We start from the raw sequence: 27,761 nt of genomic DNA, 5'->3' as shown, positions 1-27,761 counted from the left end.
CAAGAAAAGGGATATCCATAAATTCCTGTCTCTCTCCCTGCCTGGCAACCAGACAAACCCCAGGCCCCCAAACGGGGTCAAGTTCTGCTTAGCCTCTACCTAGCGTTTATGTGACCTACCATGGAACAGATGGAGGATGCATTTTGTCAAAGAGGCTGTGTAGTATTGCAAGAAATTTGGTACTCCCATGCCTTCAGACTCCTTGGTGCTCGTGAGAGCTCTCCAGTTCCACCTGGGTTTTGCGATTTTGCCAGATGAATTTCATTAGCTTATTTTAATCGTGTTAACCCTTCCAAACCAAGACAGTTAGTTTCCTTCAATTTCTGCTGATCGCATTGTATTCTTTAGATTTTCCACTCTCTTTCCACTTGATAAACATATTTTTGTTTTTCTTTTTAACCTGTGTGTAAGTTTTGTGTTCATCCATCCTGATCTCTTTAAATGCTTCCTATTCTTCCTTCGTTTAGAGATTATTAACAATTGTTCTTTGAGAACTTCATTTCGCAATATTTCCCAACCTTCTTGGACATTTCTGTCGTTAAGAACATCCAGCCATTGGATGCTTCCTACCCTCTTTCTGAATTCATTAAAATTTGCTTTTCTGAAATCCAACCTTGAGGTCTGATTTTTCTCAGGTCTTCCTCCCCTTTTTATCCAAAATTCAAGGATAGAATGATCATTGCCTCCTAAGGTCTCAGCCACCATTATTTCCTCAACGATATCCTCCCTGTTGGTAAGAATTAGGTCCAAGATAGCAGATCCCCTTGTTTTCTCTCTCCCTCACCCCCCCTTCCCCCTGCTGACTGCCGCTACTCACCACTCCCCCACGCTGGCACCCGAACCTTTTGTCTCGAGCGGGCAGGTACTCACTAAGGGCAATGCTCACTCGAGCAATTGCCCTTAGCGAGTATGCTCGCTCATCTCTAGTGACCACCCCATAAACTTTTTACGTCCTGAGCTGGCTGGGCTTTAATCCCCAGAGTATAAAAATATCCAATGGATAACGTCGTTATCTCATGGTAATCAGGTAAAAGTTAAACAGTTGAAGTTTAATGCTCCTTTCGGTTTGGGCCCTGTGTTCATACAAATGTAAGATTAAGACCACAATGGGTATGTTTCTGAACAAGGGACAAACAGGGTGTGCTGTACAAATAAAAACTTTTGAAAATTACATAATTGCCAAAAATTGCAATTTTTTCCTTCATTTTGTTTAGATTTATTCAAAAACTGTGGGGTCAAAATATGCAGTACACCCCTAGATGAATTTGTTAAGGGGTCTAGTTTTCAAAATGTGGTCATTTGTGGGGGCTCTCCATAATTTTGTCCACTTAAGGGCTCTACAAGTATGCAATGGGGCCTAAAACACCTTCAAGCAAAATGTCTGTTCTGAAAGCCACCGGCTGCGCCTTTCGGTTTGGGCTCCATTGTGCATCCAGATTTAAGATTAGGGCCACAACAGATATGTTTCTGAACACAGGACAAATAGGGGTATCCATTTTGGCATGTAAATCCTCATTTTCATGTGCACTATATATACATATATATATATATATATAAAAAAAAAAATTATCTTTAAAATGACATTTTCAAAAAGATGAAATTATTTCTCCTTTAAATTGCATTAACTCCTGAAAAGAAACTGTAGGGTCAAAATACTCCTGACACCCCTCGGTGAATATATTAAGATGTGTATTTTTAAAATTGGGTTCTTCATGGGGATATTTGACACATATGAGCCTTTGCAATCTTGGCTTGGTGTAGGAAAACAAAATGTTCCTCAAAATGTTAATAATTAATGTTAAATTTGTACATCAGCTAAATAGTTTTAAAAAAAGTTTTTCAAATATGCGTCCAGAATAAATTAAACAGATGGAAATATATACCTCATCAAAAATTTGTACAGTATATTTGCACATATTTGAGATATTACAGTTGAAAATGGGGAAAAAAAATAACTTTTAATAAATATACACAAATTTTATTGGTCTATTTTTACCACCTAAATGAGGCACAATATCTGGTAAAAAAAACTAAAAAACAATGTCAGAATTACTTGGATATGCAAAATCTTTACAGAGTTCCATCTAATACGCATGCGCTGTCATGACAGCGTCCTGACGTGATTGCGTCGGACGCGGTATCCTATCTAATCACACTGTCTTTAGAGACACACTCCCCGGAGGCGGCAACACTAGGGGATTGAGATGTCTATTGAAGTATTGTATTTTCAGTCCCCTTTACAACCTTATGATGAAACAACGATCGGATGTCCCTCACACAAATATTGATATTCCCCAGCACTTCAGCAGCAAAGAGGATTCCAGCAACCTCATTGGTTGTTGGGCACCATGTGGATACACCTTGTGCACGTGGATACAGTTACACAGCAGTGCATGAGGAGCTGTGCACGGCAATCACGTCATCAGAGATGTGGGGATGTTTAACTCGGGCATGTTGCATTCGTGCTGAGAGGAACGTATGTGCTAAGCACGTGCTGACAGATTTGGGCATGTTTTGCTCGTGCTAAGAGGAACGTAGCTGCTGCATCTAGGAAATATATGCTTACTCGTGCTGAGAGGAAGGTATCCGACATAAGCTGCCTAGGTAAGCTGCTGCATGTGGCCATGTATGGGGCATGTGGGCGTATACATGACCAAACATCGCCCTCTGAGCACGCTAAAACATGGCCACATGCAGCAGTTTACCTAGGCAGCTTATGTCAGATATGTTCTGATCAGCATGAGTAAGCATTTATTTCCTTGATGCACCAGCTGCGTTCCTCTCAGCACGACTAAAAAATGGCCATATCTCTCAGCACCTGCCTATCACATACGTTCCTCTCAGCACCAGTAAAACATGGCCGAGCACAGCTCCTCGTGCACAGCTGTGTAACTAGGTGTATCCACATGGTGCCCAACAACCAATGAGGTTGCTGGAATCCTCTATGCTGTTGAAGTGCTGCGGAATATCAATATATGCATCCCGCACTCAGGAGATAATTCAATGTGAATCGCATGGTGTATCTGGAATAGAACAATTTTTTGACCGATCAAATTTAACCAAGAATAGTGGTGGGTGTTGATTGTAGTTACCATAACAATCAGTGGGATGACAGGCAGTTAATCTAAATAAAGGTGGAGCTACCATCTCAGCCTGATTTTCAATTGGATGAAAGTACTACACACCCTTAATGGGTTGACCAGACTGATCATTATATAAATAAGCTGCAACCGAACTACCTCAGTTACACTGACAGTCTACTATCTGGATTGTCGGTATATCAGTTTGTTATTTTGTTCTATCCATTTCTTTTTATCTATAGGGCTATTTAGCCTTTTTCTGTTAGGGCCAGTTATTTATTATAGTGAGTGTTGTATCTGACCTACTTTAAGCATCAGTCTTAGAAAACAAGATTAGCTGGGAAAAAGACAGGTGCATCTTCACCATAAAGCTCAATTCTAATACAAATTAGAATATAGGAAATAGTATAGATTAGACTATTTTTCCTTGGAAGGGATTTTCGATAGTCTATTGGACCGCGTCCTCTTTATACATTTGGTGGTTCACAATTGTGGTGGAGATATATAACATACATGTAAATCCGTAACATCATTTTAAACTGTATCTTCACCACATTGAGGTCCTTTCATCTTCCTTACTAAGGGACAATGAATATATGTGTCAAACATTTTAGCCACTAATGCATTCATATGCATATAACTATTGGAGGTCATCTTAGCCCCTGAGCGAAACGCGTTGGAATTAAAAATTAGGACTATCTAAACTGAGAATAGTGTTCTCCATCTACCTATTTTAGGACCTGCAGTGGCAGCAATAATTACATAATGAGTCACTGTCCCCAACAATTATCAAGGTAGGACACGTGACTCTATTTATCACTCTTTTCATCAGTGATTTATGTGATACATATTTTGTGACACATACTGAATAACCCTGAGGTATCGCTAGCATTTTTTTCCTCTTACATTATTCTCAACCACTTTTTCTGAATCCCTTATCTCTTAGGGGATCATTTTACAATTGTATGTTTGTTGGTTCAGTAGTTAGATTTTAACTTATTTACTAAAAGTTATATTTTAGTTAATGGTCCATTCAGGGACCAAAAACTTGTACTTTGGACTGCTCTTGCCTCAGTGCCCCTACGAATCATTCCCTATTTGTCCAGAAAGTTTTCCCTGTGTGTGGACTTATTTCACCATCAAGATTCACCGCAGAGGATGAAACGGTGGCATCACTAGTGACAAAGAACTTTAAGGTTACTTTTCCCCTGTGATCTCCACCAGCAATAACTTGGTCGGGTCCTAAACTACCCCCAGGAGAGGAGATGGTAGAGTCATCCGTGACAAAATCCTTATCTACCCCGCCATCTCCTCGGACACTGCATATGGCACTAGGTTTTATTTGATGAAACAATACAATCAACAATTCATCGGTTTTTTTTTAGAGAAATATAAATAGTTTATTTAAAAAATGATTGAATTAAAAGAAAGTGGTAAGGCCTCATGAAGATGGTCATATTTGGGTTAATTGTCAAAAATCAAAATCCTGCATATGGTTACCATAGAAAACACTGGATCTGTATTTCACCTCCAATTACACAACGGACTTCCATGAAATCCATGTGCAAGAAATTCTACTGCAACATACGCTCCAATACATATGGTGTTATGGAGATATTCTCCTGTAGCAGTATTGTTCCTGGAGAATAGTAGAACATCTTCCAAAGACACAGGGAATGTGCCACAGAAGTATTACTATGCACAATGAGGCCTAAAAGGGGTGTTTCATCAGAACATGATAAGTCACTGCAGCATATAGCCAAAAGTTTAAAGGAATAAAAATGTGTTATATAAACTATACTAAACTATACTATACTGAGTCATAACTAGAGATGAGCGAACGCGTTCGTCCGAGCTTGATATTCGTGCGAATATTAGGGTGTTCGGGATGTTCGTTATTCGTGACGAACACCATGCGGTGTTCTGGTTACTTTCACTTCCTTCCCTGAGACGTTAGCGCGCTTTTCTGGCCAATTGAAAGACAGGGAAGGCATTACAACTTCCCCCTGCAACGTTTAAGCCCTATACCACCCCCCTGCTGTGAGTGGCTGGCGAGATCAGGTGTTCGCCTAATATAAAAGTCGGCCCCTCCCGCGGCTCGCCTCAGATGCGGTGTGAGTTAGATGAGGGACAGTGCTGTTTATACCGGAGCTGCTGTAGGGAAAGAATTGGTAGTTAGTGTAGGCTTCAAGACCCCCCAAAGGTCCTTATTAGGGCCACTGATAGCTGTGTGTTGGCTGCTGTTAGCAGTGGGATTTTTTTTTTTTTCTCAAAATCGCCTCTGCAGACCGTTGCACCTGGCATTAGGGACAGAAGTGCTGCATAGGCAGGGAGAGTGTTAGGAGTGAGTGTAGCCTTCAAGAACCTCAACGGTCCTTTCTAGGGCCATATTTATCCGTGTGCAGTACTGTCCAGGCTGCTGTTGGCTGTGCTGCATTTTTTTTGGGCTTCTCAAAATCGCCTCTGCAGAGCATTGCACCCTCCATTGATACTGCAGGGAAAGAATTGTATAGGCAGGGCCACAACACAGTTATTATTCATAGAATATACGCAGTGCTGCCTGTTGGTGGGAAAAAACTGAAAACAAATCTATTTGTCCAGCCTGTGTCCGTCCTTACGCCTGTGTAGACGTGTGAGCTGCGTGAAAAACATTGCTAAATCATACGCAGCCAGCTACGCTTTACTGCTGGGTTCGCCATTTGCTTTCCTTAATTGGGAAAAAAAAATACCTGCTCTCCAAGAGTTATAATAACTCTGCTACCCTCACGTTCTGTGACACATAAGCAGGGACACAGCGCAGTTATTAAACTTCGCAGGTTCATTGAATATACGCAGTGCTGCCTGTTGGTGGGAAAAAACTGAAAACAAATCTATTTGTCCAGCCTGTGTCCGTCCTTACGCCTGTGTAGACGTGTGAGCTGCGTGAAAAACATTGCTAAATCATACGCAGCCAGCTACGCTTTACTGCTGGGTTCGCCATTTGCTTTCCTTAATTGGGAAAAAAAAATACCTGCTCTCCAAGAGTTATAATAACTCTGCTACCCTCACGTTCTGTGACACATAAGCAGGGACACAGCGCAGTTATTAAACTTCGCAGGTTCATTGAATATACGCAGTGCTGCCTGTTGGTGGGAAAAAACTGAAAACAAATCTATTTGTCCAGCCTGTGTCCGTCCTTACGCCTGTGTAGACGTGTGAGCTGCGTGAAAAACATTGCTAAATCATACGCAGCCAGCTACGCTTTACTGCTGGGTTCGCCATTTGCTTTCCTTAATTGGGAAAAAAAAATACCTGCTCTCCAAGAGTTATAATAACTCTGCTACCCTCACGTTCTGTGACACATAAGCAGGGACACAGCGCAGTTATTAAACTTCGCAGGTTCATTGAATATACGCAGTGCTGCCTGTTGGTGGGAAAAAACTGAAAACAAATCTATTTGTCCAGCCTGTGTCCGTCCTTACGCCTGTGTAGACGTGTGAGCTGCGTGAAAAACATTGCTAAATCATACGCACCCAGCTACGCTTTACTGCTGGGTTCGCCATTTGCTTTCCTTAATTGGGAAAAAAAATACCTGCTCTCCAAGAGTTATAATAACTCTGCTACCCTCACGTTCTGTGACACATAAGCAGGGACACAGCGCAGTTATTAAACTTCGCAGGTTCATTGAATATACGCAGTGCTGCCTGTTGGTGGGAAAAAACTGAAAACAAATCTATTTGTCCAGCCTGTGTCCGTCCTTACGCCTGTGGAGACGTGTGAGCTGCGTGAAAAACATTGCTAAATCATACGCAGCCAGCTACGCTTTACTGCTGGGTTCGCCATTTGCTTTCCTTAATTGGGAAAAAAAAATACCTGCTCTCCAAGAGTTATAATAACTCTGCTACCCTCACGTTCTGTGACACATAAGCAGGGACACAGCGCAGTTATTAAACTTCGCAGGTTCATTGAATATACGCAGTGCTGCCTGTTGGTGGGAAAAAACTGAAAACAAATCTATTTGTCCAGCCTGTGTCCGTCCTTACGCCTGTGTAGACGTGTGAGCTGCGTGAAAAACATTGCTAAATCATACGCACCCAGCTACGCTTTACTGCTGGGTTCGCCATTTGCTTTCCTTAATTGGGAAAAAAAATACCTGCTCTCCAAGAGTTATAATAACTCTGCTACCCTCACGTTCTGTGACACATAAGCAGGGACACAGCACAGTTATTAAACTTAGATAATTCATTCACTAGAGGCAGTGGGGCCTTTCGTTTTCCAAAAAGGGCAAAAATTATATTTGGCCTGCAGTCTTGCGCCAATTTATTTCCTGCCTGGGAAATCTAATCACTGGTAATACAGCATGCTGAGGGGTAGGGGTAAGCCTAGAGGACGTGGACGTGGACGTGGCCGAGGACGCGGAGGGCCAAGTGAGGGTGTGGGCACAGGCCAAGCTCCTGATCCAGGTGTGTCGCAGCTGTCTGCTGCGCGATTAGGAGAGAGGCACGTTTCTGGCGTCCCCACATTCATCGCCCAATTAATGGGTCCACGCGGGAGACGGTTATTAGAAAATGAGCAGTGTGAGCAGGTCCTGTCCTGGATGGCAGAAAGTGCTTCGAGCAACCTATCGTCTACCCGCAGTTCTGCGCCGTCCACTGCTGCCAATCCGAATCCTCTGTCTGCTGCTCCTCCTTCCTCCCAGCCTCCTCAGTCCACTACAATGACACCTGCTCAGGAGCGGGAACACTCCCAGGAACTGTTCTCGGGCCCCTGCTTAGATTGGGCAGCAGCGGTTCCTCTCCCACCAGAGGAGTTTATCGTCACTGATGCCCAACCATTCGAAAGTTCCCGGGGTCCGGGGGAAGAGGCTGGGGACTTCCGCCAACTGTCTCAACAACTTTCTGTGGGTGAGGAGGACGATGACGATCAGACACAGTTGTCTTGCAGTGAGGTAGTAGTAAGGGCAGTAAGTCCCAGGGAGCAGCGCACAGAGGATTCGGAGGAAGAGCAGCAGGACGATGAGGTGACTGACCCCACCTGGTGTGCAACGCTTACTCAGGAGGACAGGTCTTCAGAGGGGGAGTCAAGGGCATCAGCAGGGCAGGTTGCAAGAGGCAGTGCGGTGGCCAGGGGTAGAGGCAGGGCCAGACCGAATAATCCACCAAGTGTTTCCCAAAGCGCCCCCTCGCGCCATGCCACCCTGCGTAGGCCGAGGTGCTCTAAGGTCTGGCAGTTTTTCACAGAGACGCCTGACGACCGACGAACAGTGGTGTGCAACCTTTGTCGCGCAAAGCTCAGCCGGGGAGCCAACACCAACAGCCTCACCACCACCACCATGCGCAGACATATGATGGCCAAGCACCCCGCAAGGTGGGACAAAGGCCGTTCACCGTCTCCGGTTTGCACCCCTGCCTCTCCCCCTGTGCCCCAACCTGCCACTGAGATGCAACCCCCCTCTCAGGACACAGGCACTACCGCCTCATGGCCTGCACCCACACCCTCATCTCCGCTGTCCTCGGCCCCATCCAGCAGTGTAGTTCAGCGCACCGTTCAGCCGTCGCTTGCGCAAGTGTTCGAGCGCAAGCGCAAGTACGCCGCCACGCACCCGCACGCTCAAACGTTAACCGTCCGCATCGCAAAATTCATCAGCCTTGAGATGCTGCCGTATAGGGTTGTGGAAACGGAGTCCTTCAAAAGTATCATGGAGGCGGCGGCCCCGCGCTACTCAGTTCCCAGTCGCCACTACTTTTCCCGATGTGCCGTCCCAGCCCTGCACGACCACGTCTCCCGCAACATTGTGCGCGCCCTCACCAACGCGGTTACTGCCACGGTCCACTTAACTACGGACACGTGGACAAGCACAGGCGGGCAGGGCCACTACATCTCCCTGACGGCACATTGGGTGAATTTAGTGGAGGCTGGGACAGAGTCAGAGCCTGGGACCGCTCACGTCCTACCCACCCCCAGAATTGCGGGCCCCAGCTCGGTGCTGGTATCTGCGGAGGTGTATGCTTCCTCCACTAAAGCACCCTCCTCCTCCTCCTCCTCCTCTGTCTCACAATCAAGATGTGTTAGCAGCAGCATGTCGCCAGCAGTCGGTGTCGCGCGGTGTGGCAGCACAGCGGTGGGCAAGCGTCAGCAGGCCGTGCTGAAACTACTCAGCTTAGGCGATAAGAGGCACACGGCCCACGAACTGCTGCAGGGTCTGACACAGCAGACCGACCGCTGGCTTGCGCCGCTGAGCCTCCAACCGGGCATGGTCGTGTGTGACAACGGCCGTAACCTGGTGGCGGCTCTGCAGCTTGGCAGCCTCACGCACGTGCCATGCCTGGCCCACGTCTTTAATTTGGTGGTTCAGCGGTTTCTGAAAAGCTACCCACGCTTGTCAGACCTGCTCGTAAAGGCGCGCCGGCTCTGCGCACATTTCCGCAAGTCCCACACGGACGCTGCCACCCTGCGCACCCTGCAACATCACTTTAAGCTGCCAGTGCACCGACTGCTGTGCGACGTGCCCACACGGTGGAACTCTACGCTCCACATGTTGGCCAGGCTCTATGAACAACGGAGAGCTATAGTCGAATACCAACTCCAACATGGGCGGCGCAGTGGGAGTCAGCCTCCTCAATTCCTTTCAGAAGAGTGGGCCTGGTTGGCAGACATCTGCCATGTCCTTGGTAATTTTGAGGAGTCTACCCAGGTGGTGAGCGGCGATGCTACAATCATTAGCGTCACCATTCCTCTGCTATGCATCTTGAGAAATTCCCTGCAAACCATAAAGGCAGCTGCTTTGCGCTCGGAAACGGGGGCGGGGGAAGACAGTATGCCGCTGGATAGTCAGGGCACCCTCCTGTCTATTTCTCAGCGCGTACAGGAGGAGGAGGAGGAGCATGAGGAGGATGAGGAGGAGGGGGAAGAGACAGCTTGGCCCGCTGCTGACGGTACACCGGCTGATTGCCTGTCATCCTTTCAGCGTGTATGGCCTGAGGAGGAGGAGGAGGAGGAGGAGGATCCTGAAAGTGATCTTCCTAGTGAAGACAGCCATGTGTTGCGTACAGGTACCCTGGCACACATGGCTGACTTCATGTTAGGATGCCTTTCTCGTGACCCTCGCGTTGCACGCATTCTGGCCACGACGGATTACTGGGTGTACACACTGCTCGATCCACGGTATAAGGAGAACCTGCCCACTCTGATTCCCGAAGAGGAAAGGGGTTCGAGAGTGTTGCTATACCACAGGACCCTTGCGGACAAGCTGATGGTAAAATTCCCAGCCGACAGCGCTAGTGGCAGAAGGCGCAGTTCCGAGGGCCATGTTGCAGGGGATGTGCGTAGATCGAGCAGCATGTACATCCCAGGCAGTGCAACAGTCTTTAAGGGCCTGGCCAGCTTTATGGCTCCCCACCAAGACTGTGTCACCGCTCCCCAGTCACGGCTGAGTCGGCGGGAGCACTGCAAAAGGATGGTGAGGGAGTACGTAGCGGATCGCACGACCATCCTTGGTGACGCCTCTGCCCCCTACAACTACTGGGTGTCGAAGCTGGACACGTGGCCTGAACTAGCCCTGTATGCCCTTGAGGTGCTTGCTTGTCCTGCGGCTAGCGTGTTGTCGGAGAGGGTGTTTAGTGCGGCTGGGGGAATCATCACAGATAAGCGTAGCCGCTTGTCAACCGACAGTGCCGACAGGCTAACACTCATCAAGATGAACAAAGGCTGGATTTCCCCAGACTTCTGTTCTCCACCAGCGGACAGCAGCGATACGTAAGCAATACGTAGGCTGCACCCGCGGATGGAAGCTACGTTCTCTCTCACCATCCAAAACGGGGACATTTCTGCTTCATCAATCTGTGTCTAATATTCCTCCTCCTCCTCCTCCTGCTCCACCTCCTGAAACCTCACGTAATCACGCTGAACGGGCAATTTTTCTTAGGGCCACAAGGCTCACTCAAATAATTTTTCAGAACAATTTTTATAAGTTTCAATGCGCTTAAAAGCATTGGAACTTTAACTTGAACCAATTTTTCGTTACACTGGGCTGCCTCCAGGCCTAGTTACCACTTAAGCCACATTAACCAAAGCGATTAATGGGTTTCACCTGCCCTCTTGGCTGGCCATGGCCAATTTTTGGGATGTACATTAGTACTGTTGATACAGCAATTTGTGTGGGCCCTCGCCTACAGTGTAATCAAATTAATTTTTAGCCCACCTGCATTACAGCTGACGTTACCTCAGCTGTGTTGGGCAATGCAATGGGATATTTTTGTGTACCGCCGGTGGGTTCCAGGGAGCCACCCATGCTGTAGGTGCACACTGAGTTTTTAATACATCTGTACACTTCTAAAGAACCCGTCTGACCGGGGCATGCAGTGTGGGCCGAAGCCCACCTGTATTACGCACGACATTACTACCTCAGCTGTGTTGGGCAATGCAATGGGATATTTCTATGTACCGCCGGTGGCTTCCTGGCACCCACCCAGGCAGTGGGTCCACAGGGAGTTAAACCTACATGTGTCCACTTGTAAAGAATCCCAGTCTGACTGGGGCATGCAGTGTGGGCCGAAGCACACCTGTATTACGCACGACATTACTACCTCAGCTGTGTTGGGCAATGCAATGGGATATTTCTATGTACCGCCGGTGGCTTCCTGGCACCCACCCAGGCAGTGGGTCCACAGGGAGTTAAACCTACATGTGTCCACTTGTAAAGAATCCCAGTCTGACTGGGGCATGCAGTGTGGGCCGAAGCCCACCTGTATTACGCACGACATTACTACCTCAGCTGTGTTGGGCAATGCAATGGGATATTTTTGTGTACCGCCGGTGGGTTCCAGGGAGCCACCCATGCTGTGGGTCGACAGGGACTTCACAATAGGGAGTTGTACCTGCCTGTGTCTATGAATTAAAAAGCCCGGTCTGACTGGGGCATGCAGACACCTTGACAGAATGAATAGTGTGTGGCACATAGGTTCCCCATTGCTATGCCCACGTGTGCAGCTCCAGATGGCGGTGGCACAGGATTCTATTTCTCATTGCTTCTGTACAGCATTGTGGGCTATCGCTCCGCCACTTTTAAAGAGGGTCGCTGCCTAGCCGTGCCAACCTCTGCAGTGTATGCCTGCGGTCCCTCGTCATGGCAGACGCAATTCTAAATAGACATGAGCGTGGTGTGGCATGAGGGCAGCTGAAGGCTGCGCAGGGACACTTTGGTGTGCGCTGTGGGGGGGAGGGGGTGCGGTTGGGCAGCATGTAACTCAGGAGAAGTGGCAGTGGAGTGTCATGCAGGCAGTGATTGTGCTTTGTTGGAGGTAGTGTGGTGCTTAGCAAAGGTATGCCATGCTAATGAGCGCTTTTCAGAAGTAAAAGTTGTTGGGAGGGGGGGGGGGCCCACTCTTGCCGCTATTGTGGCTTAATAGTGGGACCTGTGAACTTAGGATGCAGCCCAACATGTAGCCCCTCGCCTGCCCTATCCGTCACTGTGTCATTCCCATCACTTTCCTGAATTGCCCAGATTTTCACACATGAAAACCTTAGCGAGCATCGGCAAAATACAAAAATGTTCTGGTCGCCCATTGACTTCAATGGGGTTCGTTGTTCGAAACGAACCCTCGAGCATCACGGGAAGTTCGTTACGAATAACGAACACCCGAACATTTTGGTGTTCGCTCATCTCTAGTCATAACCTAATTATAGATGTATATAATAATTGTACTGTGCCTTGTATTAAAGGGGTCATTGATCATCTCTTGCAGGCCAGTCTGAGGGCAGCATTAGGTGATGACAGTCATGCCGATTACGGTGATATTTATGCTGTATGTGTCTGTGCAGTAGTTTCAAAGAAACTTGCTTTTTATTAATAGGAGCCACGCATAGAAAACTAGTCATCAATATTCATGAGCTACAGCTAGCAACGCCCACCACACCCTTACTGACAGCTGGCACTCTATGCACAAAAATGAGTAGACAGTTGTCAATCAGTGATTGGAGGACAGAGTGGGTGGGGCCAGCCTGCAACTGGTAAATATTAAGGACTACTTCCTGTAGTTATCTCTCTGGTTCCTCCCAAACAACTGCACAAATACAGTAGACGTATCATTGTAATAAGTGAGCTGGTCACTATCTAATGCTGCTCTCAGAGAGGGCTTCAAAAAGATGGGAACAGATCCCATTATTAAGACATAAAATCATCCTTTTGATCACATCACTGTATTCATTCATTAACATGCTTTGTCCATAAGATCAGACCAGACTGTCTAATATGGTGAAAGGTGGCAGTGGACACAATAGTTTGGTTGTAAACATGATATACAGTAGTTAATCAATGTGTTATACTTACCTCTTTTTATAACTTTTATTATAGAACTTTTTCCAGCATTCTCCAGTCCCAAGAAGAGAATAGTCGCACTCCTGTAAAAAAGAAACATGCAAATTATAAAATACATTGGAGAACATTGATGAATACTTAAGAGACAGGGTAAATTTAGAGGAAAGAAACTGCACCAAATGTATTAAAATACCCCATGATAAAAAACGTAGACCATAGAGATCAGCGTTTTGAAAATACTTCTTGGTACACTTTGAATCATATTTTTTTTAAATGAGCTTTATTGGGTACTTCCATTGTAGTACAGTACATATATAAGAAGAAAGGCCACAACAGTAACATTTCACAAATATTTAGTTATCCAAGCCTTACCAATTCTCATCGAATCATAAAATGGTAGAGTTGGAAGGGACCTCCAGGGTCATCGGGTCTAACCCCTGCTCAATGCTGGATCACTAAATCATCCTAGACAGATGTCTGTCCAGTCTCTGTTTGAACACTTCCATTGAAGGAGAACTCATTACCTCCCGTGGTAACCTGTTTCATTTATTGATCAACCTCACTGTCAGAAAGTTTTTTCTAATATCTAATTTGTGTCTCCTCCCTTTCAGTTTCATCCCATTGCTTCTAGTCTTTCTTTGTGCAGATGAGAATAGAGCTGATCCCGCTGCACTGTGGCAGTCCTTTAGATATTTGTAGACAGCTATTAAGTCTTCTCTCAGCCTTCTTTTTTGCAAGCTAAACATTCCCAGATCCTTTAACCGTTCTTCATAGGAAATGATTTTCAGACAGCTCATTTATAATTGTCTTTATAATTTATAAATTTTATTTATAATCATAAATACCCTCTTCCTCCCCCCCAAAGAAAAAGGACCACTGCGCGTTGCATGCTCAAACCGAGAACATCATGTGAAATTACGAGTAACAGTACACTAGCTGCTATCAGACATGAAAATATGCACTGCTATAAAAGTCACCAGAGGTTCGAAGTTCTCTAAGTGGGTTTTCCAAACGTTTTTTTCTTGGAACAACAGATATGGGTGACTTTGAACTTCATTAATACAACAAACAAATGTAAAGGGATATTAAAATTGGCAATTAAAATATATCTGAAAAAAAATAATTTCCGTAAATTATTAAAAATGGATTCCATAAATGAATTGATTTATTGAGCCCATGGAAAAGCCATTCTTACTTTACCCACGCAGCATGAGACTGTCCTGAGCTCGTCGGTCAAAACAAACAGAAAACTGGAAGAAATTAAAGCTATGGTAAAACCCACTGGACTTGAAGAATTGGGCAAAGATGCTCTAGTTGCATGAATGCTGGCTGTAGTCAAAGATAAGAGAGTCCCTGTTCTTTATGTCAATTTCAGGTTCAAAGAGGTCACCCTGGAACTAGAAGCAGGGGTTGCTCGGGTTTCATCAATGAGAAAAGACCTCAGAAAAGAGAAGGCATCTCTTACACCAGTATGGAGTAAAGCTGGACTCGTTGTGTCCATGAAAACGAAAGATGTACTGAAGCTTCAGTAGAATGAATGAGTTATACTACAGAAAATAGATGCTGGCCAGACTTCATTTACTGTGAAATAAGTCCAAAGGATGGAAGATTTATTGTGGCAGTTTCAAATAGAGTTTTCCCGGTATGCTGATGACTTTGAGTGCACCAACATCATTTAACATAGAAAATCCACAAGAAAAACAGCTGCTGCCAAGGGTTGCATCAAAAAAGGACTATGGGCACATGACGAGCATTGTTCTTCCTCTTTACAAGTCACTGGTCAGACCACACATGGAATATTTTGCACAGTTTTGGGCACCGGTACTCAAAAAGGACATATCAGAGCTTGAGTGGGTACAAAGGCAGGAGAGAGGTTATCAAAATAAGGGTTATTTAGTTTGGAAAAAAGATGACTGAGGGGAGACCTAATAACTATGTGTAATATATCAGGGGTCAATACAGAGATCTCTGCCATCATCTATTATACCCAGGACTGTAGCAAGGAGGCGCTCTAATAATTATGTATAGATATATGAGAGGTCAATACAGAGATCTCTCCCATCAACTATCTAAGAAGGGAGCGCTGCAGGGTGTTGCATTGTGAGCTTGGAAACGAGAGTGTGAGGACGCAAGCAGAGCCTCTCCCTCTTCTAGGGGAGGGGGAAGGATATCCCAACCAGCATGCTCCCAGCTGGGGCAGCTGCTGTCTCTCAGAGGGGAGGGGACCAGTGAGAGGCAGTAAGGAGTCACTAGTCCCAGTAAGGGACCAAGAAGGTCGCGAAGGCTAAAGGAGCAGTTTTGCCTAACAGAGGTAAGACCCAGAGTGAAGAAATGCAAATCTGGGGTGAAAGAAAGGATGAAGAAACAGTAGCACAGTTTAGTGCTCGTTGTGCAGATACACATGAATATGTGAAGTGTTATGTGGAAAACTGAAGAAACTTCAGATAGACTTGCAGAGTATAAGGGCATTTATGGAAACATGCCCCAAAGCGGAAAAGCAGGATTTCATGGAAGAAACTAAATGTGTGGAAGAGGAGATTAAAGAGTTAAATGTCAGAAGGGATATGATATTAAAAACTAGAGGCCCCCCGTGTCCAAGAGGCTGCAAAACTAGGAGTGGTTTGACACTTTCAGAAACTTGTCTAACCCTGAACTACAGAAGTCGGCCTTGCTAAAGGGGGAGGACTCCAGAGAATGTGTAATGCTAACCCTGTGCACAACCTCAGACACATCATCAAAATCAGCGTGGGAGGGCGAGAAGCAGCTTATGCATGCAAACCTTCCCGCCAAACAGGCGGACCCGCCCTCCTACAGAGCTACATCATCCCCGGAGGACACAAACAACGTTTGAGGGTATTTAATGGTAGACATTCATAAAATGGAGACTCCTACTAATCTTTCAGTTTTGGTGATGATCAACCACAGGAGGACCGTCAGATTTGTACCACATATGGTGCACGTAAACTAGTGGAGGTGCTGAGTACAAGGTTTGTGCCCCTTGCCCATAATGTAACCCCTGTAGTCCAGGATTGTCAGAAATATGAAGTGGTGTCTGGGACCGGGCATTTAGGATAGACTATAGCATCCCAGAATATGTCTAAAGCACCCTCTGCTCAGATTAGCCAGATGCCCATCGTGATGTCAGACCCTGAGGAGGAGGGGGCATAGTGTTGGTTTGCAAGAGAATGCATTGTTGGGCAATGCAAGTGTTCCTGATCAGACAAGTGTGGAACTGCTGTCTGGCGGGAGGATAATGAAAAATGATCAGAAGAAGGTCGGAAGCATTTTACATGTAGGCAGAAGGTATGCAGCAGATAACACCAATGGATTGAGTGTCCGTGGGTTGCGCTCGGCAGCTGATAGACCCTACTGCCCAGAGTGCTCCAATATCACCTGGGCATGGGGTTAAAAAAGATGCTGGTGGAATCCTTCCAAAGGTAGTTTGTACTGATGTCATGAAGGTCATGACAGAATAGTGGGCAGGAAGCAAATAAATATGAAAGAAGTATAAATTACAGAGGAAGATATGGGAAATCTTGGTGCATGGTCTGCCACAGCGGCAGGAACCTCTTCCGGGTGCATGGATGAGGGCCCCTTTGAGTGGGTGAGCCTGGCTGCAATCAGGTCGGCAGGGGGACTGTACAGGGGTCTCCCAAAGTAAAAAAGCATCATGAAAACTGATATGAAAACAGAAAAAAAAAGAGTGAAAGTGGAATGAAAGGTGAAGTGGCTGGAGTAAGTGCAAAATAAGCACTACAATGACCAGCATGTCTTGAAAGGTGGATGAAATTGTTAAAGATAGCAAGGTTACTATGTTGAACTAAATAATTCAGAGGAAATTAGTGTGAATGGGGGAGAGAGGGAGGGGAAAAAAGTTGTAAGTCTGGATACAAGGGAGGGGAATGTGGATGCAGGTGAAGTGAATTTGGACATTGGGGAAATGAGAAGTGTAATGAATGGAGGTTTTGCAGATACAATAATTAGAAGGGAATATACAAGTAGGGTAGCAGGTGAGGCTGTGCCAGGTCCATCTGCACTCCCAGTATCCCACAGCATAAGGAGTTATGCTTGTATGGTTGCTGGGACAGCAGGGAGTATTTTGTTTGGTGGTCTTGCATTGGGCAACAAGTGGGAAGAGGCCTGCACTCTCTGAGCCGTTTCTAAGATGTGGTCGAGGAGCCGTGTCACGGTAGCAATGAGTGGAGCATGCTCTTTGTAATCTCGTGCACCATTGAAAGTATACAACAGGATCTGGACGACTGATAGAATTAGGTGATTGTGATGCCAGTGCCTGGATTAAAAGTTCTTGGTAGCGAAATAAGATTAACAAACATATGTAGGTAAATGGTAGGCTCACCATTTACTTTCAGGCCCACGGTTGTCTGCATTATTCTTAAGCACCAGAAATTGCATATACAACTTGCTTATACACTGCTTAACACTTTATACATGGATAAACAAACTTTGAGGAGGCAGCATCTGAGCCAAGGAAGAGGTAAATAGAGATCTGATGGGAAAATACCATCAATATCAACCCCACTAACAGTTTTGCCATTCCTGAAACACTGTGCTCAAGTTTTCTTTTGTACTCACAAAACTCCTATGAAGATTCTGTACTTCTTGTCTGAAGCTTGGTGGCTTTATTGCTGTACAGGAGAAAGCAGAGCTGGCTTGAACGAACATCAAGTTTGGGAAAACAGTTTCTCAGCGTTCGGGTCATTTATGGGGTGCTGCACATAGCATTGCTTTAAAGTTTACATAACGTTTCTCTAATTACAGCGGGACAGAGGGGAAGGAAGAAGCTGGGTCTTTACATGGCTATCTGCTTCCTCTGTGTCCATCTCAGCTTCTCTCTCTCCCCTCCGACTGACCTCCTACTATCTCACTCCATATTGCCTACTGCCCTTCACTTCAATTTTCTAACACTGTTATCAATTTCTAAGTGCGCAATACAAAATGAGCCGGAAACCCCACCTTTTTTCTCACGTAGGGGGCCTTTCACAGACCAGCAGCTAACTAACTGGTGTTACGATCGTGTGGGCAGGCAAAGCACGGGACCCACTTGATCCTGACCCTGGGCCCTAGCTGATCCTAGGAGCCACGCACCAGAACAGGATGCATTCACATGCCACATGACAGACCCAGAATACACTGCATACAACATGCAGCCACTAGTAACAGATTGGAAGCTGAATAGAAATACCAGGTATTGGTTGACATTTTGTACAAGATGTTGAAAGCTAGCAGGCCATTTCACGTCTCCTGGTTATACTGCTAGTCCCTACACTAACTGGAGTCCAGCAGAATCGGACACCGTTCACACCGCACGCTGCAACAGGACACAGCACAGATTGCAGGACACACAGCAAGCTAACACAAAACTGACAGAATTTAAATGTACAAACGGACATGAACCAAGTCACACTGAAAACTTCACCAGACAAGCATTCATGATTGCTCACCTTAGTGGCCATACAGACTGACCAGGAGCTGGGTTTATATGTGAGCACAGATCCAAGGGATATGCTAGCAGAAAGTACCACACCCAGCCAGCTCAATCATTAACTCTGAGAGTGCTGTGCTGCTGGAATCACAATAGTACAACATGTCTCAGCAGCACACGTGACAACTGGCTTAAGATGGTGCCTAAACAACCTTAATGCTTTAATTTCCTGACTCCATCTTATTAAATGAAGTCCAACATAACTACCCTTTGTTAAATGAACTGGTAGTTGGAACAGTTGCTCCTAACTTGCAGGTAAAGTACTTCTATTCTGTAATGCCAATCCAGGTCACTACAGTCTGATGGATGATAAATTTAAATGGAGTTTTGGAGGCTTTGAGATGCTGTGAGAGGACAAGAGAAGATGAGAGCTATAGATGATGAGCAGGTGAATCTGGATTTCTGGATCCAACGCCATGGTCTAGCAGCCTTCTGAGAGGATGGTGGGAACTGGTCACCCTCAACAAGTTGGCCATGGGGTGCCAGAAGGAATGCGGTCCAGCTTCAGTGGTGTGGCAGTGAAGCGTGCCCAAAGAGAAGTGAGGTGGTCGAGCTACTGTTGAACATGGGCTTCAGGGTGCATGATATCTATGTCTTGATACATCCTTTTGGTACAATGGAGTTCGACATCAGTTTCTTGATACCAGAGGGGCTGAAACTGTTCTGGTCTTATTACAAACTGGTGAAGAACCAGCCCATCTAGTGGGATTTTGGGGTCATAACCTTGTCTTGCTAGAATGATGTGACGATAGTGACCATTTTCACTCGAAATTAGTCTGTCATCCTTAGATATCATGACCTTGTTAAGTCGTTTTGGTGAGGTTAAAGGAGTCTCGATTAAAAATCAGGATGAATATGGAATTTGGGCTGGGGCTTGGATCTTCTTGGTCTGGCAATTCTGCTTTCCATATCACCACCTCTGCTTTTTTGGGCAGAGATGGTATCCAGACAGGGGACAGCCAAAGGTTTGTCATAGATGCAGAGACCCCACTCCCTTTAGTGCAGCTTGCACAAGGCAGGTCTGCTCCTTGTGCAGTGGGGTAGGTCACATCATGCAGGGACATACGCTGTCACCTGTGTGGTGACCTTGGGCACCCCTACAGTCGCTGCCCTTGCTCCTGTGCCAATGCGGCCCCTAAATCTGTGGGGGGACATCAGGAGGAGGGGAGTTATGGGGCCTTACGTGGGGTAGGGGGTTGGCAGGGACATGGGGTGAGAGGGTCTAGTGAAGACAGGCAGAAAATCAACCAGTTAGTTGAGATGTACGGAGGCCCGGAGAGTGGCAGGGATGACTGGGGAGTTGGAGGATAACAACTTTTGCCCCTGCACCTGCCTCTGAGGGGCAACCTGCCACTAGGCTCTAGGGAAGAGCGATCTGGAGGAGGAGGTCAAGAGGCTACAAGGGAGGAGGAATCTGCCTTCCTGTCATCACGACCGGAGAATAGCCCAGATGAAGGTGACAGGGAATGGTTGCAGGAAAAACAGAAAAAGGGTAAAGGGAGGAGGCACCAAGGGGATAAAAGATCTTCCCCCACCCCAGACCAGGTACTAAGGGAAGGGCAAACTGGCTCCCCTCTGGTTGTCCTCTCAAATCGCTATGAGCCCCTGGGAAAAAAACTCTGAAGCTCCCTTGGTAAAGGGGGTTGTGGAGAAATCAGAAAAAGGGGGAGGGGGAAATCAGGCAGAATATGTTGCAACCACTCTCCTCCCATGGGAAACGTGATCCCTGTGGGGGGGGGGGGAGGTATTCTGAAGCTATCGAATAAAATTGGGGTCTCCCATCTGAGGTAGAGTTATCCCTAAGAGGGTATGGATTTATCTGATTCACTGAAACGTGGGGGGTGACAAAAATTCTGGGAAAGAGGGTGGTAAAGCAAAAGAGAGGATCATCAAATCTCGATTATTCTGGATGACGCCACTAAATCCGTTCATGCTGGCAACCATGAATGTTGCCAGCATAAAGTCAGATACTGCTAGATTTATGGCATTTGATTTTTTTAACCAGGTTAAGGCTGATATTTTGTTTTTTCCAGGAAACCAGGTTAACAGAGTTAGCCAGTATATATAAGGTATAGCGGAGTGGCGGTCTTTTTTAAAACCACAGATGTAACATGTCGATGGATGACTGAGGTTGAAATGGGGAGGTGTTTGGTCTTAGACATGCTTGTGAGGGATCATGAGCTGAGGCTCATTACTATCTATGGCCCTAAAATCAAATATGAGAAGAAGGATCTCTTCATATCTATCTTTTTATGACCCAACTAGTAGTCTTTGGTGGGGACTTCAATAACGTCACGAAGCCCTGTGATAGGGGAGATACCAGAGACAAGTTGCCTTACGATAGAGTCGCCTTTAATAGGATAGTCAGTGAGAGTCGCATTTTGGACGTCCACATTTGGCATGCCCTATGCAGCACAGTGTTCAGCTTTCATCAAGGTAGTTGCAGGTCCAGAATAGATAGGTTTTATTTAAAGGAGGAGACTGTCTCCTCCCCAGTATTGGTGGTGGAGATGGAATTCTCTGACCACTGTTTAATTATGTTTATTCTGACTGTTTTAGAAACCCCTCGGATGGGAAGACATTTGTGGAAGCTAAATTCAGCACCCCTGGAAGAGGCGGAAGTGAGACAGTCATTTGAGGATTTCCTGCAGAGCCAGATTCCATTAATGGGTCTATGCAACAATAAGTCAGAATGGTGGAATATCTTCAAGAAAAGGATTGCAAAACATTTCTGAGAGCTTTTTAACCTTAGAACCCTGACTCGTTCTCGTTTGTATCAGGGTCTTAGGAGGAAACTCGAGCAGCTTGTTTTGACTGGAGGCAGCCATGAAGTGATCTCCAGGGTGAAATCCCTGCTAAAAGGTTGCCAGTATGATAGACACACATCTTTGATTTTTGAAAGGGATTTGGGGAAATTCTGCTTGCTTGACCCCTACATAAACTGCAAGATGTCAGTGAATAGTAAATTGGTTACCAGACTAGTTGATAGTACAAGGTCCCTGAAGAGGTCCTGTACAGGGGTTTTGGGGGTCCTAATAACCTTTTACTCTGATCTTTTGGTGGGAAGAGATCTGGATTGGGAGAAGATGTCGCCTTTCTTGACCAAAACAATCTCTGAGAGGCTTGACGCTTTGACAGAACCCATATGGGAAGATCAATTGAGACTGGCCTTTGAGGGGCTTAGACTCAAGAAAATGCCAGGTCCAGATGGCTTAACATCCGAGTTTTACAAGACCTTTAAGGAGCAGTTGGCTCCCCTGTTGACAGAGGTCTTTCCTTGTCTTTCCTTGGTCATTCTGCTAACGTCAATGAGGCGGTCGGCGCTTATTATTCTTTCAAAGGGTAAGGATCCATTCGGCATTGAGAATTGGTGTCCCATAGTGATTCTCAATATGGACAGAAAGGTACTGTCTAAAGTGTTATTCTATTGGTTGGTGCATTTTGTGCTGAAACTGCTTTCTGAGACCAGCACTGCTCTGTCCCATGCCATAGCACTTTGAGGGCGCCCACCCACTGGCGTTTTTTTTCCCTGCGAAATTCGCAACATTATTTTCTCTGGAGGGGTCTATGGGACTTGTAATGTTAAAATCGCGATCGCGCAAAATCGCAATTTACCGCGAAATCGCGATTTTGCGCGATCGCGATTTTAACATTACAAGTCCCATAGACCCCTGCAGAGAGAAAAATGCTGCGAATTTCGCAGGGAAAAAAAACGCCAGTGGGTGGGCGCCCTCAGTGTTGTACTGAGTGTCTGAGAGGCTGTGGAGCAGGGTAGGGCTGAAAATTGGAGGGGTTTCTTGCTGTCTCTGGATCAGGCAAAGGCATTTCATAGGGTTAACCACAAGTACCTTTAGTTGGTCCTGCTGAAATACGGTCTACTGGGGGGGGTGTAGTGGGGGTTGTCAATTGGCTAAAGACCTTGTATAAAAGGGGCAGAGTTTCCTGCTAGTGAATGGTTGGGTTGAGCACCCCTTTCTAATGGGGTCTACTGTCCATCAGGGTTGTCCCTTGAGCCCCCTTGCTATATATGTTCGCAATCAATCCATTTTTAAGAAGATTGGGTTGTTGACCATTGGTAGTTGGGGTGCACCTGGGGGGGCTCAGGCTTGCTCTGAAGGTGGTGGCTTACGCTGATGTCACCATCTCTTCTCAGGAGGGGGTGGGATGGGAGGTGTCAGAGATTAGTAGGTATTCGGAAGCTTCTGGATCCCTACTCAACTGGAAGAAGTGTGAAAGTCTCTAGCTAGAGGAAAGAGATCCTGATTTTAGTCTCTCAGACACCCTCCCAGAGCCCCAGGAATCAGCAAAAGTATTGGGCATCTATTTTGGCCACGGCTATTACCCCGCCAAAAATTCGGAGAGCAGGCTGAAAGATGCCAGTCAGAAGATCGACCAATGGAAGGGATGGTCATTGTCCCTAAGGGAAAGGGTGAGCCTTATCAGAATTTTCCCTGCTCTCCTTATTCAAGTAGATGACTGATAGCTCACTGGGGAGAGATACTGTCCGAAGCATAGTAGTTCCCCTGTTCAAGTCCTGACAATGGTCCCTTCTTTCCAGGATGGCCAGTGAACATCCCAGGAACTGCCTTTCCCAGGTACCTGCGGTGGAACTTCCTTGTCAGCTTAGGGGCATGGACATTGGAGGCCAGCTCCCAGGAATTCTCCTGTGCGCTGTTATCGGACCACACCAGTACCGATCTGATGACCTCGTTGCCAGGTGCCAAATTGGTAGATATGGAAGCCCGTGATGAGAAGATTTGCTAGCAATTATCTATCAATAGCATGAAATCACTCCATGTTATGTCAAGACACTTCTCCATGAGAACTCAATGAATTCTACTTTATTATGAACATTGCCAACTCTTATACAGGAAGAAAAGGGCATATTCAAAAGTTACTTGGTACAAAGATTAGTTTTACATGGGTTACTGTTACAAAGGTGAAAAAGTTTATTGATCATAAGGCTTATTGACAGTTACTAAATAGTCGCAAAGCTCTTAAGGCTAGTCTTATACATGGAAATCATTGCAGTCAGGATATTGTTATCGCAATAGACACTATTTCTGCTCTAGTTGTGTGTCTCCTCTGTTAACATAGCTTAGCCTTACTTAATTTGTCTGTTGACTTCTTATCTTAAAATCCTAGTTACCAGCACTACAAAGCATAGGTTTTAGTCTTCTATTTAAGGACCAATAGTCCAATACAAGGTAAAAAACACACTTATTGCATTCTGAAACGTAACACTTTATATTCCATGACAGGGCCATATCCCCTCCAGGTACTGTAGTTTTCTTTTGAAATTCAAAGAGTCCAGAATCTTCACCTCATACTCCTCCTCCCCTTTTTTGACATCCACTGGTGGAGGTAGTGGTTGAGTCCTTCCTGGAAAGGAGTTTTCTTTAAATTGTTTGAGATGTGACACATGGAAAATAAGGCGGATCCTCAGGCTGTCAGGAAGATCCAGACAGAACCCCACCTTTCCTCTCTTTGCTGTGATCAGGAATGGCGAATAAACCTTTGGAAGTGGTGGCAGGAAGCCCAAAAGACAAGCTTGTGGTGTCTTATTTAGTGCACGTGTCGCAAGATGCGATATACTTTTTCATATCACCCTTACAATTAGGCCACCAGAAGGAATGAGGCAGAAGTTTCAAGGTTTTTGTGATTCCGAGATAGCCAGCAAGTTTGGAACCATTAGCTCCTTCCATTCAGAAAAAGGAACTTTGATGGCTAAGAGTTCTTTATTTCCCGCATCATAATTTCTTTCTGTAGGATATAAAGTATAACACAAAAACGCTCCTAGATGCAGCTGCATTTTATCTCTGACACGTTAAGACAAGATAGCTCCTACAGCAGAGTTGGAGGAGTCTCTCTCACGGCAAAAGGTAATTCAGGATATGGGTGGACCAGTACTAGTGCAGAGATGAAAAGAATCTTGAGTTTTTGAAAAGCGGTCGGCACTTCTGAAAACTATGAAAACACTAGTGCTTTCTTTGTGAAGGAGGTGATAGGGAACATGGTCTTGGAGAAGTGTTTTATAAATTTTCTGTAAATCCGATGAGGTGTTGTACATCTTTTACATTTCTCGGAATAGGCCAATCAATGATGGCTGTAATCTTGCTGGGATCCATACACAGTCCGTCCGGAGAGATGATATTTCCCAGCAATTGCATATGAGTTTGTTTGAACTCAATGGGGATGACAAAATGGAGGGATGAAGGGTGGATCTCAGTGCCTTCTTGAGTTACGGGTGGTGTAGCCTGCATATCAATAACCAATTGTTCAGAAATGGCATCGTTAGTTATGATCCTGACATTGGCAAGGGTGATGATCCTCTGGAATTTATTGGGACAGTTAATAGTGTAATATCACGAGCCCCCACAACAAAGGCATAAGTTCTCAGTACAACGCCTCTCTTTCTCAGCAGTGGGTTTACGGATTGCATTAAGCTTCATTGGGGTGTTCAATGCTGATTAACTAATGGAATAGATGGGATTGTTTTAAAAAAAAAATTGTAGCTTCTCCTTTCGTCGCTCAGTAAGTTCTGGTCAATTCGAATACATAGCTGAATAGTCTTCCAAATTACCAGGGGTCTCCACTAGGGCAAGCTCATCCTTAACACATTCTGATAGTCCTCGTCCAAACTAACTCTGCTGCATGGCGGGTTCCAGGTGGTATCAGTGGCCCAGTGATGAAATTCTGACATATATTTGGTGAAAGAACGTCACGCTTGTCGTAAGTTGTGTAATTTTCCTTCTGCTGTGGCACAGCGATTTGGGTTATTAAAAACTTGATCCGTGGCGGTAATAAAGGTGTTGTGGTCATTGAGATGGTTACTGTTGCTTTCCACATATGGCGAAGCCCATGCAAGTGCTTCATCTGTCAGGAGATTGACAATAAACAGCACCTTTTTTCTATCGCTAGGAAATGGAGTGTGTTTCATCTAAAAATAGATGCAGCACTGGTTCAGGTATTCTTGATACTGGTGACGGTTGCCACCGAACTTTAATGGTAGTAGCATGCGGATATTAGCATCAGAACTGTGCAACTGCAGCAGTTGTCTCTGTAAAATATTTACCTCCTTTTGCAAGGCTGTAACTTTCTCCTAATAGATGCCACAGAACTCTTGCAGTTCTGCGACCTGTTTTCTTAGGGTGGCTACTTTAGACTCCATATGTTTTTTTCTGTCATATTCTTGCCAGCAAGGGGGGTGTTAGGTTGTGCTTCTGGGACCTGTAGTTCTATGGGTTTCCAGAAGCTCATTTTCACAGCTGTGGAATGCTTGTGCTAGCTGGATGTGGCGTTCTCCAGCTAGACAAACACCACTGTTGTGCTGCACATATAAGGGGGTTGATACAGGCTGAACTAGATGAACATTGTCTTCCCAGCCTAACATACTATGTTGCTTTGTTACTGATAGCTCACTGGGGAGAGACACTGTCCAGAGTGCAGGAGTTCCCTGGTTCAGATCCTGACAGACTAACAAGGGGGCATTCTCTACATCTAGAGAAAAGAAGGTTTCTATGCCACCATAGAAGGTGTACTTTAGTGTAAGAGCAATGAGACTATGGAACTCTCTGCCTGAGGACGTATAGATGGTGAGTTTAAGAAGAGCTTGGATGCCTTTCTTGAATATTACACATTATCGATTACTCTGAAGGGTCGGTCATCCAGGGAATTATTCTATTTGCCAGACTTGGAGTCGGTAGGGAACTTTTTGTCTTAAATGAGGAAAATTGTTTTCTTCCTCATCTGGGTTTTTTGCCTTCCTCTAGATAAACAGTGGGGGGTATTAGGCTGAAATGGATTAAAGATTAAACTGAAAAAATATCATAAGTTTAAACAAGAAATTAATATACATTAGAGAAGTCCGATGTCCGAGCTTTCCTCTGCGTACTGTAAAATACATATATACAAAAGAGAAATCTGATGTTCAAGTTCTCCTCTGCACACTGTAGTATACATATATAGAAGAGACCTCAGATATTGCAGCTCTCTTCTGCATAGTGTTAGAAACGTGTTGGACATTGTCTGCTGAGCTATACAGGGAAATCTCATTGTCAGACAAGGTCTGACACTGGATTGGAAAGGGTCATGGGAGTCTGTCATCTACTTTTAACCCTAAAGCTTAGTTTATAGGACTAAAAGTAGGTGGCAGATTCCGTATAAGGCCTCATGTCCACGGGGAAAATCAGATCCGCTGCAGATTCTCCAAGGAGAATCTGCAGCGGGTCCCTCCTGCCCCGCGGACATGAGCGCTGAAAATAGGAATAAATCAGAATTAACTGACCTCCCGCACGCCCTGGATACTTCCTTCGCTGCCGCGTCATGTTCTCTGTGTCGCGGCCGGATCTTCTTTCTTCGGCTCGGCGGATGCGCAGGATGACGTCGGTGACGTGCCCCGCGCATGCGCCGTCCCGAAGCAAAATGATACGGCCGCGACTGAGAAAAGATGGCGCCGCGGCGAAGAGAAGAACCGGAGCGGGTGAGTAAAATCTGATTTTTGTCTCCCGCGGATCCGGACGGCTTCCATAGGCTTCAATAGAAGCCCGCGGGAGCCGTCCCCGCGGGAGACCCGCACAAAAATGGAGCATGGTCCAGATTTTTTCATGCTCCATTTTTTTTTTATTCACTTTTATTGACCATCCGCGGGTATTTATCTACCCCGTGGGTGGTCAATGCATCCCTATGGGGTGCGGATCCGGGGGCAGGAGAAGAGTTAAAATCTGCTGCGGATTTTAATTCTTATTTTGCCCGTGGACATGAGCCCTAAGGAAGAGCAGCTGCTGCACTATTTTCTTTTCTTTTGTTAGAAGAAACATTAGCTTCAATACTATTCAAGAAAGCATTGTATGCTTAAAATATTTGTCATGGTACAGAAACGGTA

At 45.7% G+C, this 27,761-nt stretch overlaps 1 protein-coding gene across 1 annotated transcript in view; it reads right to left on the bottom strand.

The window, feature by feature from the left end:
* LOC136580584 (ADP-ribosylation factor-like protein 13B) overlaps positions 1-27,761 on the bottom strand; it is a 605,728-nt gene that overhangs the window by 400,433 nt on the left and 177,534 nt on the right. The window contains exons 3-4 of the mRNA XM_066581246.1: positions 13,387-13,457; positions 9,565-9,581 (exon numbers count right to left, since the gene is read on the bottom strand). Of these exons, the coding sequence (XP_066437343.1) occupies positions 9,565-9,581; positions 13,387-13,457 (88 nt within the window). The remainder of the gene's footprint in view (positions 1-9,564; positions 9,582-13,386; positions 13,458-27,761) is intronic.

This window comes from Eleutherodactylus coqui, chromosome 10 (assembly GCF_035609145.1).
Source record: "Eleutherodactylus coqui strain aEleCoq1 chromosome 10, aEleCoq1.hap1, whole genome shotgun sequence".
Classification (NCBI taxonomy): Eukaryota; Metazoa; Chordata; class Amphibia; order Anura; family Eleutherodactylidae; genus Eleutherodactylus; species Eleutherodactylus coqui.
The sequence above is the reverse complement of the archived record's forward strand: the minus strand, read 5'-3'. Positions and strand labels throughout refer to the sequence as shown.